Here is a 14199-nt window from a genome sequence, read left to right on the forward strand (position 1 = left end):
TCATATGTAGTATGTTTCAATATCTCACCACGGATTCCGACAGAGACACTCGATCAAATTGCGAATTGATTTCTGCCACACGTGATGCAGAACGATGTTGTGCGGTCCATGTATGGGCGCGTCTTCTGGGTGGGTGTGAATCAACACCAACATAGATTGGATATGTCAGCGTGCCCGGCATTTTTCGTTTTTTCTTTATGTCCTTCCAACGTCACTAATCTCGAACTTATCGACTCTGTGCATTACATTATTTTCTCATTTAGACACATCGTTCTCATTTAGACACATTTTATAGCGTTTGCAACCGCAGTGAATTTGATCATTCCGAAAGCGATTATTGACATTATACACATTTTATCTTTGGTTTCTGATTGGATGTCATAATAGTACTTTCGGGTTAATCGATCTCTGATCAAATCCATGGTTGAAAATGCTGTTAGATTATTTTAAACTGCTGTTAGATTATTTTAAACTTTTAACTACGTTGGAGAAGATTTATTAATGTGTATAGTTTGTGCATACGTCAAGATTCCTTCGAAAAGCGCATTTTCATTGTTACGTTTTAATTATTTCGTAGAAATGTACATTATAATTTGCTTCTCTTTTACACATAAGACGTAAACATTTGTTTTATACTGCATTGATTCACATTATTAAATCTTTAACTAATAATTATTTTCGAGTTTTTCAAGGAAATTTATTTTTACAATCTTACGTCATTTAACTCGTCACTGTAAAAATTTCAAATGGTAAAAATTACAAAAATCTCTTTACGAGAAACTTAAAGAAAATTATTTAATTATTTAAATCAACTACGTATCCATTATTTTTCACAAGTTATGTAATAAATTTCCAAGTATATACCTATATAATTATTCAAACAGACACACGAAATACAATTCTGTATAGTTGGAACAATGACAGTTCTTATTTATATTTTATAAGTCTTATTATATATTTGTTATATGTATATGAGGAAAATATATATTTACATGAAATTACAGAACGGAAAAATATATAGCTATAATATATATATATATTGTATATATGTTCCTGATCGATGAAAACAAAATTTCGACAAAGTTAAAACATCCGACATTTGGATGGCGTTGAATTTCTTATTCAATTTAACATTCGGTTCATTTTTAAGTCACATTATAGCACTGATCTGTATGCACTTGTCACGATCTTTGCAGAAAGGGAAACGAACGTGAACATTCGTTCGTATTCAGACACTTGATTACTAATGCGAAGCAAATGCTAAAATTTTAGATAAGGCAGTATTGTTAATCATCGAGATAACATGCTGCGACACCCAGCTGCCTATTGTACGACAATTCGTCATTTCGTGTATGTGTCGTGTTTGTGTACGTACAAGTGGATAAGTAATCGTTAGTGTCTCTACCTGTCTCAAGTTCTAGCTTATTTAAGCAATAAGCTTTCTAAATCTGAAACTATCACATTAAATGTACCTTGCAATACGTTCAAATCTTTTATATAGAATTCATAATTCGTTCTTATTTTAAGACGATCTTAAATAATGTCTTAGAATGCTAATATATATCTCTCTGATAGATTTCCCAGACAACAAAAAGTTCAAAATCATGACATAAAACGTCTTAAAGATGTTTTTTTAGATATCTTTAAAACATCTTTTATACAATATACAAAATATATCTTTAAGAAATTTTATGTCTCGTTTTTGGAGATACATCATGTTATCTCTATGTGATTGTACTCAAGGCAATTTCAAATATAAGAATCGACTACGAATACCGGCCATAGAAAGTGTGTTCTATATTTCATTTATTAACTCTCGATATTCATAAAAGATGCTTTCCTTTTAGTGATACAAGTCGATACAAACATTCATTCTATCTTTCTTGGCATTCCATGAATAACAAAGATAGAACAATATTATGTCGATTTATGTTTCAAATGGAAAGCACTCATACTTTCTTCTCCCCTCTTCCATCATTTCTTATCAACTCACTTAAACTGTAATCACACTACCAGATTGCTGGTTACGATTGCTAGTTAACGATTCTAAATTTTAACCAATCATCGTTGCAACCCAAACAGCACTTATACAATATTTATAAAAGATTTACAAAATATTTATAAGGCTTATTTTAAATATTTTGTGAATATTTTTGTGGTCTTAGATTACATAGATCATAAACATTTATTATAAATATTGTAAATGAAATATTGTAAATCTTTATTGTAAATCTTATAGTAAATGTTATAAAAATACTTAATAAGACATTATAGTTCAAATAAGAAATATATAACAGAAATATTTATTTATATTTATCATAAATATTACATTAAATATTTAGTCTATCTTTTAATATTTCGAAAAAGCTTTATAAAATATGTATAAAATATATTTATAGCATTTCAAAAAATGAATAATAATAAATTATTATTTATCATATATAATTATATTTATCATAAATATTCTGTGCTGTCTGAGAACTAGTTTAGTCTTCCCTGCATGAGATTGACTAAAATAGAACCGATAACAGATAACTCGTAGTCTGATTACGGTTTATGCAGATTGACTTTTATTTTCATTCGCAGAATTATCAGAAAGAACTTGAAAGTTATGACACGAAGTATGCAATTTCGGCTATATTTATATTTTTTTCTCCCTTTTTCAATATCACGGTAAATTTTTATGCGTTAATAATCTCATTTGTTACTTTCTAATAACCAATATATACAGCACACTTTATCTCACAGATGTATTCCTGCGACCGTTCTCAGTACGCTGAAATATTCTCAGGATTTATGGTTCTTGAGAATATCCCTTGGACATTTATGCTATATGGGAATATATATTAGTCTGTGAATACACAACTTTTATATTTTACTAAATATAAACTTCGATTAATTAAATGTATCACAACACACATAACATAAAAATGCGTTTAATATAATAACAATAAATTACTTTTTAATTACTCTGTATATGTTATAAATGTGTGCAATACAAAATAGATATTATTTCAAAATATTATCATCAACCTTTCGTCTGCCAATCTCAATCTTTTTTGACAAAATTTCACTCTTAAATTAAAGAAGATCGGTTTTCTCTCATAAAATCTCATTAAAAAACTATTTCATAATATAATAGATATGTTGAAAAATAACCATGAATTTTTCCACATTTTTTGAAAGCCTGAAACAGAAAAACTTAGATTAGATGGAGGGAGTAAAAAATATGATTTCACAAACGAAGAAATAAATTATAGAGATATAATAATAATGCTGATTTTAGTACCGAAATGAACCACATCTACTTTCAACGATACGATTTTATTGATAGTGAAGAAAATATTGTAGTTCTCAAACTGGATGTACTGGGCGGTAGTGTATGGACGATTTCGATGGTAACAGGAAAAGAGCCGGCATGGCCTCTCTCAGCTTTCTTTCTGCTTTAGGTATTTGCTATCGTATTCGTTTTGTTTGGAACCACCTGCGTCCTGTCAAGTGCTGAGCATCGCCGGTCAAAACTTCGCAATGCGAAGTGAAAATCGCGATAGTGGAAAATGGGTTTCATCGAGGACACTATCGTGATTCTCGTAACACAGGTGGAAATTCATTTCCACTACAAAAATCAGATTTATCAATACTTCCTGAACTGATTAAGGTTATAAAAAGAGTACGGTGCTCTATACGTATATCTCAAAATAATATGAACAATTGTTTGTTTCGTTATTAACGATATTTAATGTAAAACATAATATAAAATACAAATCATTTGGTTGTATTCTGAAAAGATTTCTTGTTATATTCTCAATCAGCATTAATTCCTTGCGGATTATTGTCTTTGGATTTTTTTCTCTGCATTATAACATATTTATGAAACTGTAACTGAATTGTGAGATGTATGTATTTTTGAGATTATTACAATAAATTTTGTATTTTAAAGCTTTGCAGTTTATTTAGTAAAATATCAAATCTATATGTATGTGTGTTTCAATACATTAATTATTTGTTTTTGGCAGATTTAATGTGAATAGAATCTCCATATGACAGATTCCATTTATTTTCATTTCCTGTATATTTCAGGTGATTTTCTTCTTAGGAGGATGGGTATTCTTTGTGAAGAAATTATTCAGAGATTATGAAGTTCATCATAGACTAGTTCAACTAATTTTCTCAACAACGTTTTCGTTGTCATGCACCATGTTTGAATTAATTATTTTTGAGATAGCAGGAGTACTCGACTCAAGGTAAAAAAATAATTCACATTCTGTTTTAAGATATGATATATTATTAAAAAAAATTTAAAATTATAATTAATAAATAATAATTAATAAATGTAAAATACACAATATACAGATATTTATTTAGCAACTATGCATTTTAGACCTCTTCAGGGCCTAACAATAAGCACAAAAAGATAATAAATTAGTAAATGATTGCAAATAATAATGGCATTGAATGATGTATGTTTGCATTTTTTATATAATTTTTGCTATTAAATATCTATATGTTGCATCTACATGAGCATTCATTGAATGCCTTCCATTTAGTTCTGTCTTTGTTACTCAAAGAAAGATAAAATGATATTTGTATTGACTTGTGTCACTAAATGGAAGACATCCATTAGCTACTTTACTTTTCTTTTTATGATTTCTCAGTCTTTCATATTTGGTAATGATATATTGTTTTCCTCAGTTCTAGATATTTCCATTGGAATGCTGGCCTTTACATGCTTCTGTTTATGGTGATAGTCCTGATACCATTTTACATAGCATATTTTATTATCAGCAATATCAGATTTGGTATGTATTTATATTTTAACTCTTATTTCTATTGATTATCCTTGTTAAACATTTATATTAAATCTAATAAATCTTTTAATCTATGCAGTAAGACTGAATCTAATACGGCCATTGACAGTTGTCATATATCTTTTTTATCTCTACCTGTTTTGGAAAGTGGGTGATCCTTTCCCCATACTGAGTCCCAAGAAAGGATTGCTATCTATAGAACAAGGTGTCAGTCGAATAGGTGTTATAGGTGTCACAGTAATGGCCCTTCTGTCAGGTTTTGGCGCTGTAAATTATCCATATACTTCAATGACTTATTTTATGCGCCCAGTTTCTTACACGGATGTACAGTCTATAGAAAAACGATTGTTGCAAACTATGGACATGATTATCGCGAAAAAGAAACGAATTGCATTAGCCAGAAAGGGTGAAGCTGATGGACAAACCGAAACTCGATCTCGATTATGGGGAATGTTAAATCCATTAGGTGGTACAAAGGGAAATCAAGAAAGTATATATTTTCTTTAATTTTGCAAAGAAACTAGGAATACGATTTATCTTAATAACAAAATATATATCGTTTTATAGGTGTCAAGCAATTACAAATCGAAGTTACCGCTTTAGAGGAATTGTCACGACAATTATTTTTGGAAGCGCATGACATACAAAATGCAAGAGAACGTCTAGAGTGGGCTGCCACTTGGCAAGGAAAATATTTTAATTTCTTGGGTTATTTCTTTTCTTTGTATTGCACATGGAAGATATTTATTGTAAGTGTAATTAATTAATGATTTAAATTATCTTTTTTGAAAAAATAATACATATTTTTATAGTCTACAATCAACATAGTATTCGATCGAGTCGGCAAAAAAGATCCTGTAACTAGAGGAATTGAAATTGCAGTGCATTGGATTGGTTTCAATATCGATGTTACGTTTTGGTCGCAACACATTTCTTTTTACCTCGTCGGTTGCATTGTTGTAACGTCCATACGTGGATTATTGTTAACTTTGACAAAGGTATGTAAAATATATATAACAATTATATACCTCTTATATAGTCATTCTGCACTTTTTAATTTCTATAAAATGATTTACATGTATGTACTATCTATCTTATACAATAAAAATTTCTAATATATGTAAAACAAGATACATATGTAAATACAGAGTAAAAAACATGAATATTGATTAATATTTTGTTGCCTCATCAATTTTAATAACAATACTCACTACCGACTTTTCTATTTTAGTTTTTCTATGCCATATCTAGCAGCAAGTCGTCAAATATTATTGTACTTATACTTGCGCAAATAATGGTAAGAATAGCCTATATAATGTAAGACATGTAATCCTTATAGAATTTATTCATATTCCAAATTTCATGGCATTCTCTTTTTTCAGGGAATGTATTTCGTATCTTCTGTACTTCTTATGCGAATGAATATGCCAGCAGAATATCGCATTATAATAACGCAAGTACTAGGAGAATTACAGTTCAATTTTTATCATAGATGGTTTGACGTTATTTTCTTGGTATCAGCGTTATCATCAATAGTGTTTTTATATTTAGCTCATAAACATGCACCAACGGAACGCATATAACGAAATAAAGATACTTTTTATTGAGAGAAATCTCATCAGCCTTATTTTATGAATTTATTTAAAATCTACATTTGATATTTTGGTAGATAAGTTATTATTAAAATATGTCATTCCTGGCAGAGAGAATAATGAAACTTTAAATGTATATATTTTTAAGTGTTATTAACGTTTTTAAATTATATACATAAATGCTGTCGACATATAACATTTTTTATTGTGATGTGTGTAGCCTGAAATATTAATCTTTATTTTTAATTTTTTTATTAAATCGTAAAATAACTAAATTACCGAAGATATCTGTAACTTTAAAAATGTTATACTGTTTATATAGTTGATTAATCTCAGGAAGCAATTGGCAATCATTTTATTGTTACAATAACTAAATTGTATATTTGTTCTAAGAAATAATCATCCAGATCACAGATAACTGAATAGTAATAGAAAATTGGCATTATGGATACTGAGTTGATAATGAACCCAATTCTATTGTAATAATTCGATGGTCCATTCCTCGCCCATATTTACAGCTGGTTTACGTATCGTTAATACATTGTTATGTGGGTTATATGTAGTTTCCAATGTTACTTTTCCTATACCTGTAAGAGAAATATATATTATTAAAATATAGATTTGTTGCACAACTGATTTTACTTCACACTTTAATCTGACTACTCACTGTGAGATTCCAATTGAGCAGATTTAATTCCTTGCGGTGGATTGGCTATATCTATTCTTTCTAGCCAGCTTTGTGTTTCATACGAAGCTAGTTTATCAATTAGAGTTGATACTATTTTATTACTGTCCAACGTTATTCTTAAATATAAATATTTTCCATGACGATATTCGAAACTGACTTCGTCATCAATGTATAGATTGCCGCTAGCTCTGCCATTACTATCAGCAATTATTATCAATGTGTAAGGATCATTTCTCATAGCAACTGTACTACGTCGTATTCTCATTTTTCGAGGGACGACAGATCCACTTCTTTGGAATACAGGAATCTTGTGAATTGTTACCGGTATTTTAACATATCCTCCTTTTTCATAGGCTTGCATTGTATCAATATCATACCAAGTCACTTTGCCCTCTCCTGGGAAGTAAACCGCTACTTCAGTAGCACTGGATTGGAATACTGGGCGCACGAGTATTGAATCGCCAAGTAACAATTCATCATCGATAATGAACGTTTCAGATTCAGTTGGATAATGCGTCCATAAAGGACGTATAACGGGATAACCGTTTATTTCGTGTTCTCTAAAGAGTGTGTACCACAATGGCAGATAAGAGTATCGTAATCTTAATGCTTCACGAACTATTTGAGTAGTTTCGTCATTGAATGTCCATGGCTCACGCCTCTTTGTTTCAATGTGAGAATGCTGGCGGAAGAAAGGTAGCCATGTTGCAGCTTGATACCATCTAATGAACAATTCTGAATCTGGATTCTTGAAGAAACCTCCAACATCGGCACCACAGAACGACATTCCAGATATAGCCACTGAGAGACACATGGGATAACTTACACGAAGGTGATTCCAGTCAGCCATATTATCGCCAGTCCACATTGTTGCATAACGTTGTGATCCAGCAAAGAAGGATCTTGTTAAAATAAATGGTCTCAGAGAACCACCTGATCGACGGAACAAAGCATCATATGTCGCACGAATATACATATGTCCATTAATATTGTGAACGTCTCTATGTTCCCAGCCTCCATGATGAATAAGATCCTTTGGTGCCGTTATTTCAGGTCCATTAAACACACTTGGTTCGTTCATATCATTCCAAATGTAAACATCGTTAGTAGTACCATGAAATTTATCTAAACTGTACAATCCAGTATAATAATCAACAACTTTTGGATCGAAAAAATCTAGATACGACGAGGCACCCGGCCAACACCAACCCTCATAATCTTTTCCATCCCTGGTTTTGATGTAATAGCCCAAACTAGTAGCATCATTATGTAAGAAATAATTGTTATCACGTTTAATATGAGGGTCGATGATAACTACCAATTTTCTGCCTTTGGCAGTAAGATTGTGTATCATATCAAGAGGATTTGGAAATTTACGTGCATCCCATGTAAAATATTTTTTGCTATCAGTATATTCGATGTCAAGCCATATAGCTTCTAATGGTATATCGTGCGTATCAAAACTTTCGGCGATCGTTGCGACATCATCTTGATCATTATAATTCCAACGAGATTGATGATATCCAAGTGTAAACATCTATTTTAAACATAAAACACATTTTATTTTGAGACATTTCATAACTTAAAATTCTAATTTTTTACACTATTTATTTGATATACCTGTGGCAAAGGAGCTGTACCAGTTAAAACAGTGTACTGTCTGAAAACATCAAGTGGTTTCGGACCCAACATGAAGAATACATCAATCACTCCAGATTCTGACATGAAATGAGCATCCACCTGAGATTTCTTAATTGACCTAGATACAAAATTAACAATGCTTTCTACAACGTTATTATCTGCACTCGATAGAATGTCGATCCATGTTTCTGCTGTATTATGCCAAAAAACAGCCGATGATCTTTCTTTTCTGAAATATTACAAGAATGAAATTTACATAAATATTTTTCAAGAATCCGATAGCTCGTTAACTTATTTAATATGTTCTTACCCATGAGCATAAAGCAGCGGAATGGCACCATATAAAGACATACGTTCATTTGTTTCATATTCAAATACATCTAAATTATATAGTCTATATGGATCAGTAGATTTCGTTGATTGCAATGCTAGTGAGTCAGCGTGTTCCGGAATACCATAGGCATGTTCTGATCCAGGAAAGCTAAAATCCATGGCAATAGCTTCTGGTCCATATGGTTTAGCATCATGATGCTCCTTAAAGTTTTCTTCCCAAGCGCCAGGATCATTATCAGCACCATCACTCAGATATGTAGTATTATTTGTTCTTACCATTTCAGCATTTCCATCTTCTGGTCTATGTAACATCCAATAATATATATAATTTTATAGAAATCTTAATATAACAATTATATCTCCTAACAATACTTACTTTACTGGTTTTGTACGCAAATGCTCAAATCTCATAAGACCGCGAGCATTTGCAGATATTGTCAAAATACCTTGGGAATATAGTTCTACTTTAAATGGATTAATATATAAAATGGCTTTATTCTCGCCTTTGGTTACAGTTATAGTTTCAGCAGTGCTCTCCACAAAATCCATCTCTACTGTTTGTGGTTGATCATGAAGGGCATATTCATTTTCATATTTGGGATGCAGTGGATCCTTTTCATTGATGTGTAACCGAAATGTGTTTTCTTTTAATGTGATGAGTTGTACCACGTAAGTGATACCAGTATCCTTATTAAATAAATCTACTATAATCATTGATTCATTCTGTACAAGTTTATCTGGCAAAAGTTGATATGGGGATTTTCCAGATTCCATCCCTCTGCATCGTCTACAAGAAATAAAATAAAGATTACATAGCTTTTTAGATAGCCTTTCAGATGATAATATTAACAATAGTAGATAATTCTTACCGGCAGAAACTACTCTGATCACATCTTTTGAAGTTGTCTCTGTTGACTGCATCGGTAATGAATGGAGAACATAGTAGTATTAACAATAGAACCAACCTGAAATATTTATAAGAACAAAATGAGAATTAAAATAAGAATAAATAGAGAACAAAATGAAAATCAAATCTACATTTATTAAGACACAATGAATTACGTTCTACATAAATCACAGATTAAAGAAATATTTCTAAATTATATGCACTAATAGACGAGTATTACATTGTGCTCTTTCACGTCCAGCTGGGGTAACGACCTTAAGAGGAAATCCTGTCGGAAAACGCAACCACGCGACAATTTGTACAGCAATGTTCGTTTATAAAACTGTAGAGCTTCACTGTGGCGTATGGCGGCCGATATCACAGTCGTTCGGCGACAGATTAGATTAAATTGGCGGCCGGCAACGCGAAGAATTAATTGAAAAAAAAAGTATTTATATCGGAAACAACATTGCGCGGAGGGGACACGTCAGCGGCGTATCAATGATCTGTGAGATCTACGTCACGATTTTATGCCAGAAAAAAGATAAACGAGGATCGCCGTGACCACTGAGAATGTCGCGCATGAACGATCTCATGTACGCCCGCGATAAATCTGTACTTTCTCAGTCCAAAGGTTAAAAAGCCGAAAATAAACTCACCGAATACACGAAGCCATGTTGAGCAAGTAACTACTGCCTTGGCAGCGCTAAATCATGCGGCATTCGTGGAATTGATTTTACAGATGGCGCGACGAGTTATTTTGCGATAGTGTTCTTATAATATATTTTTACGACACTAATTTGAATTTGAAATATAATTCTTTTTTTTAAGAGTATATAATATATAATATATACAAAAAAATATATATAATTAATTTAAAGATATATAATTTAAAGATATATAATAATATAGAATCTATTTAAATAAAAATATTAAAATCATATAAGGAAATTCCCCGATTATAAAAAGATAATATATTATCTTATCATTTAATAAATTGTTATTATGCATAATTTATTGTTATCATCGTTATCATTTAATAGATTGTCATCATTCATAATTCGTTATCATTCGTTATCAAATATTTTAGATATATTCGGATAAAAATTCATTGTTTGCAAACAGTATAGATTTGCTTAATAATAATAATAATAATAATAGTAATGAATTAATTAAAAATTTTATTTTTATTTTAAAAGTTTCAATTATCGTTCGTAATCTCTTGAAAGAGTTCATATACATTAGAGAAATTATTGCATTTGATTCATATTTTTAATATTTTAACATTTTATTTTAAGATTTTAATATTTTAATTTTTAATATTTTAATATTTTGTATTTCTACCGATTAATTCACTGCTTCGATCGTTTCGATGATACCATAACTTGCTTGTCGACAGATTTCGATGCAGTTAATACATTTCAATTGTGTTTACTGTGCTCATCTTTTGATTGCTTTTTATATATTTAGTTGCATAACACAAATATTATTCTATCTTTTGTTGATATTCAGTGAATAGCAAAGATAGAATGGCATTAATTGTATCGATTTGTATCACCAAATGAAAAGCACTTTTTATTTCTTATCCCTTAAAAGAATTAACGTATCTTTACGTCTCACATCGAGTGTAGAAAGTGCCGCTAAAATGGGTTCAATTACCCATTTGAAGTTGCCGCTTCGTCGAGTTTCGCTACTCAACAACCGCCATGTTACATTTCGAATCGCGATTAGATACATGATGCGTGTCGTGTTCGAATCTTTTCCGTATCTTTCGCTGTTGCTGTCTAAAAGAATCCCGCAAAGTATCTTTAATCCGAGTATCATCTCACAAATATTTCTCTCGAGACCCGTTAATCGCGTGCAATTCCTCAATGTCGTGATCTAGAAGTTTGTTTTTGTTCGCGTCGCATGCTCCAACATGCTCCTACTCATCCAATGATCGCTGAAATAATAAGTAAAAGAGGATGTTATTTGCCTATATTAAACAAGGACGAAATGATTCACGTGTTACATAGTGTGTCTGATTGTGTTCCTTGCTGGAACCCAGAATCATGATGGAAGGATTACATGAGGCTTGTTCGCGTCGCATGCTGTTGTAATATGCTCCTACCATAACTCTTACTCATTTCAACGCGCTTGATAGAGTAAGTAGGAGTATATTGGAGCATGTTGGAGTTTGCGACGCGAACAAACCTATGGTGTGCTCAGTTTGCAAGCGTTTCTCTCTAAAATTAGTGTTCTCTGTCGTTTCTCTGCTTCTCGTTCCGCAAGGCGTACAACTGTGAAACGGGAAACATGGGACGGTATTTATAATCCGTTTTTATTTTAAAATCCATCTTAAATGTCTTGAGATGTTAATACAGTCCTCGGATTGATTTACATCTTAAGATTGACTTCAGACAGTAAGAATCAACTATTATTCGTATTCATAATCAGGCCTTATATTTAAATTCCTTCCTTAAATTTATCTTTAGATACTCTACGAATTATTTCATTGGCTGCTGAGCATCTAAAGATAAATTTAAGGAAAAGGTCTTAAGTACAAAGTCTAAATACGGGCATATAAATACCGACCTGTTTTGCGTCATGAATAAATAATAAATCTTTTCTTGCACGAGGAAAGATTCAGTAACTTCATAACGTGAAACAGGTTGGTATTCATAGTCGATTCTTATGTTTAAGACTGTCTTAAGATGTCAACCCGAGAATTGTATTAACATGTTAAGACATTTAAGATGATTTTAAAATAAAAACAGACTATGAATACCGCCCCATGTTTTGAGTTTCACGGTAGACTGCGCACTTAGAAACGACGCGGAGCAAAAGTAGATGTGGTTTGGCCAAATTGTAATCCTTCCATACTCAGAATTATGATAAGAGCATGTTGGAGCATATTGGAGCATGCGACGCGAACAAAATTTCGGAGTCGACGATGCTCTTTCGCATGTGCAGAATCGAAATCTTTTCACGTCGTTATTTTCACAATGCAATGGAAATTTAATCAAAAGTGCTCTTGGACCATCGTCAAGTATGTATATATTATTAGATAATTTGCTGTGTCAATTATTATTTCTTGCATTCAAATTATTAAACATCATATTTGGTTTGATTAAAATATTTAACATTAGCAAATTCGCATACAACGACGATTGTCGTTATTTCTCAAGACAATCTTTGTCATATTGCAAATATATGTAATTTACATATAATTTTTATTTAACAGGTTTCATATTTGCTGAAGAGGATAGAGTATAGAGATTCTAACGTAGATGATATCTTTCGGTGAGTCTGCCACAAATTTTTGTATTGCATAGAGATATTTTATATCTCGATATATTTGTCGAATGTGTAATATGTTCATCTTGCTGTGTTTTCAAAATAAACTGTAAACTCGACTGCATTTAATTGTGCTCAATATAGCTTATTTAATTAGCACAGTAAATATACTTTTAATTACATACAAAAAAACAGTGCTTACTGAAAATTATTGCTGCATGCAATGTTGATTTATGACAAGCATCTATAACACGCAATTATGGTAATGAACATGTTATGAATGCAACGATCTGATGAACTTTCATGCAAATGCTAGGGAATGTCATTGTTTATATAAATTTGGAAAAAAACGAAACTGCCTTAATAACACAATTTATTGACATAATATTGGCATAATATTGACCCAATATTGTCTTAATATATCCTCCATATTGAACCAATGTATCGCAAATAAATTGCTATTAGGGTAAAAATTATTGTATTTTATCGACATTGTTTAACATTTTGTACAATATCGAAATAAATAACTTATTTTGTTTACGAACCTTCCGCATTACTCTTTCGGTTATTTTTTTTGATATATTTAAAAAAGGTGCGCACAATTAATTTTTATTCTTTAGGCAAATACTAAGCACAAATAAAAATATATGTAGCACAAAAACAATTAATAAAATTATTTAATCAATTTAATTGATTTTATTGGCAAATTAAGTAATATTCTATTATTTGTTAAAAGTATTATTTAAATTAAATATAAAATTAAATTCATAAATCTTAATTGCATATATAATATACATGTACATATATACTAGGATTGGTGTCGCTTCCTTTAAAAACTATCAATTTTTAAAGTAGAGAACTCAAGTTCATGCTCAATAATCCTGAGATTTATTTTCATTTTTTATATACAGAAATACTTTAAACGAATTTTTGATTTTTTAATTATATATTTACAGTAAGAAATATTAATATTTT

At 30.9% G+C, this 14199-nt stretch overlaps 3 protein-coding genes across 5 annotated transcripts in view; 1 reads left to right on the top strand and 2 right to left on the bottom strand.

The window, feature by feature from the left end:
- The window catches only part of LOC108695007 (E3 ubiquitin-protein ligase Nedd-4), a 10975-nt gene extending 9962 nt beyond the window's left edge, over positions 1–1013 (bottom strand). The window contains exons 1-2 of one of the 2 annotated variants that reach the window (XM_018204718.1): positions 993–1013; positions 29–235 (exon numbers count right to left, since the gene is read on the bottom strand). In XM_018204718.1, coding sequence (XP_018060207.1) covers positions 29–181 — 153 coding nt within the window. In that variant the 5' untranslated portion in view covers positions 182–235; positions 993–1013. The remainder of the gene's footprint in view (positions 1–28; positions 236–992) is intronic. The other variant, XM_018204720.1, reaches the window with a different exon arrangement.
- A 2482-nt stretch (positions 1014–3495) lies between these two features.
- On the top strand, positions 3496–6458 carry LOC108684155 (Golgi pH regulator). Its single transcript, XM_018188283.1, has 8 exons — positions 3496–3599; positions 4081–4244; positions 4693–4799; positions 4888–5298; positions 5376–5557; positions 5621–5806; positions 6040–6105; positions 6191–6458. The coding sequence occupies exons 1-8, from the start codon at positions 3558–3560 to the stop codon at positions 6389–6391; spliced, it is 1359 nt and encodes a 452-aa protein (XP_018043772.1). The 5' UTR covers positions 3496–3557; the 3' UTR covers positions 6392–6458.
- On the bottom strand, positions 6437–10670 carry LOC108684153 (neutral alpha-glucosidase AB). Of its 2 annotated transcripts, none has more exons than XM_018188281.1 (7): positions 10608–10670; positions 9932–10027; positions 9439–9849; positions 9040–9363; positions 8709–8958; positions 7068–8625; positions 6437–6987 (listed from the first exon to the last, which is right to left on the bottom strand). In XM_018188281.1, exons 1-7 carry the CDS (start codon positions 10622–10624, stop codon positions 6875–6877), a joined length of 2769 nt encoding a protein of 922 aa, XP_018043770.1. In that variant the 5' UTR covers positions 10625–10670; the 3' UTR covers positions 6437–6874. The 2 variants fall into 2 exon arrangements, with proteins under 2 accessions (XP_018043770.1, XP_018043771.1); XM_018188282.1 differs by having other exon boundaries at positions 10190–10625.
- Positions 10671–14199: the final 3529 nt, after the last annotated feature.

Source organism: Atta colombica, unplaced genomic scaffold, assembly GCF_001594045.1.
Source record: "Atta colombica isolate Treedump-2 unplaced genomic scaffold, Acol1.0 scaffold126, whole genome shotgun sequence".
NCBI classification, from domain to species: Eukaryota; Metazoa; Arthropoda; class Insecta; order Hymenoptera; family Formicidae; genus Atta; species Atta colombica.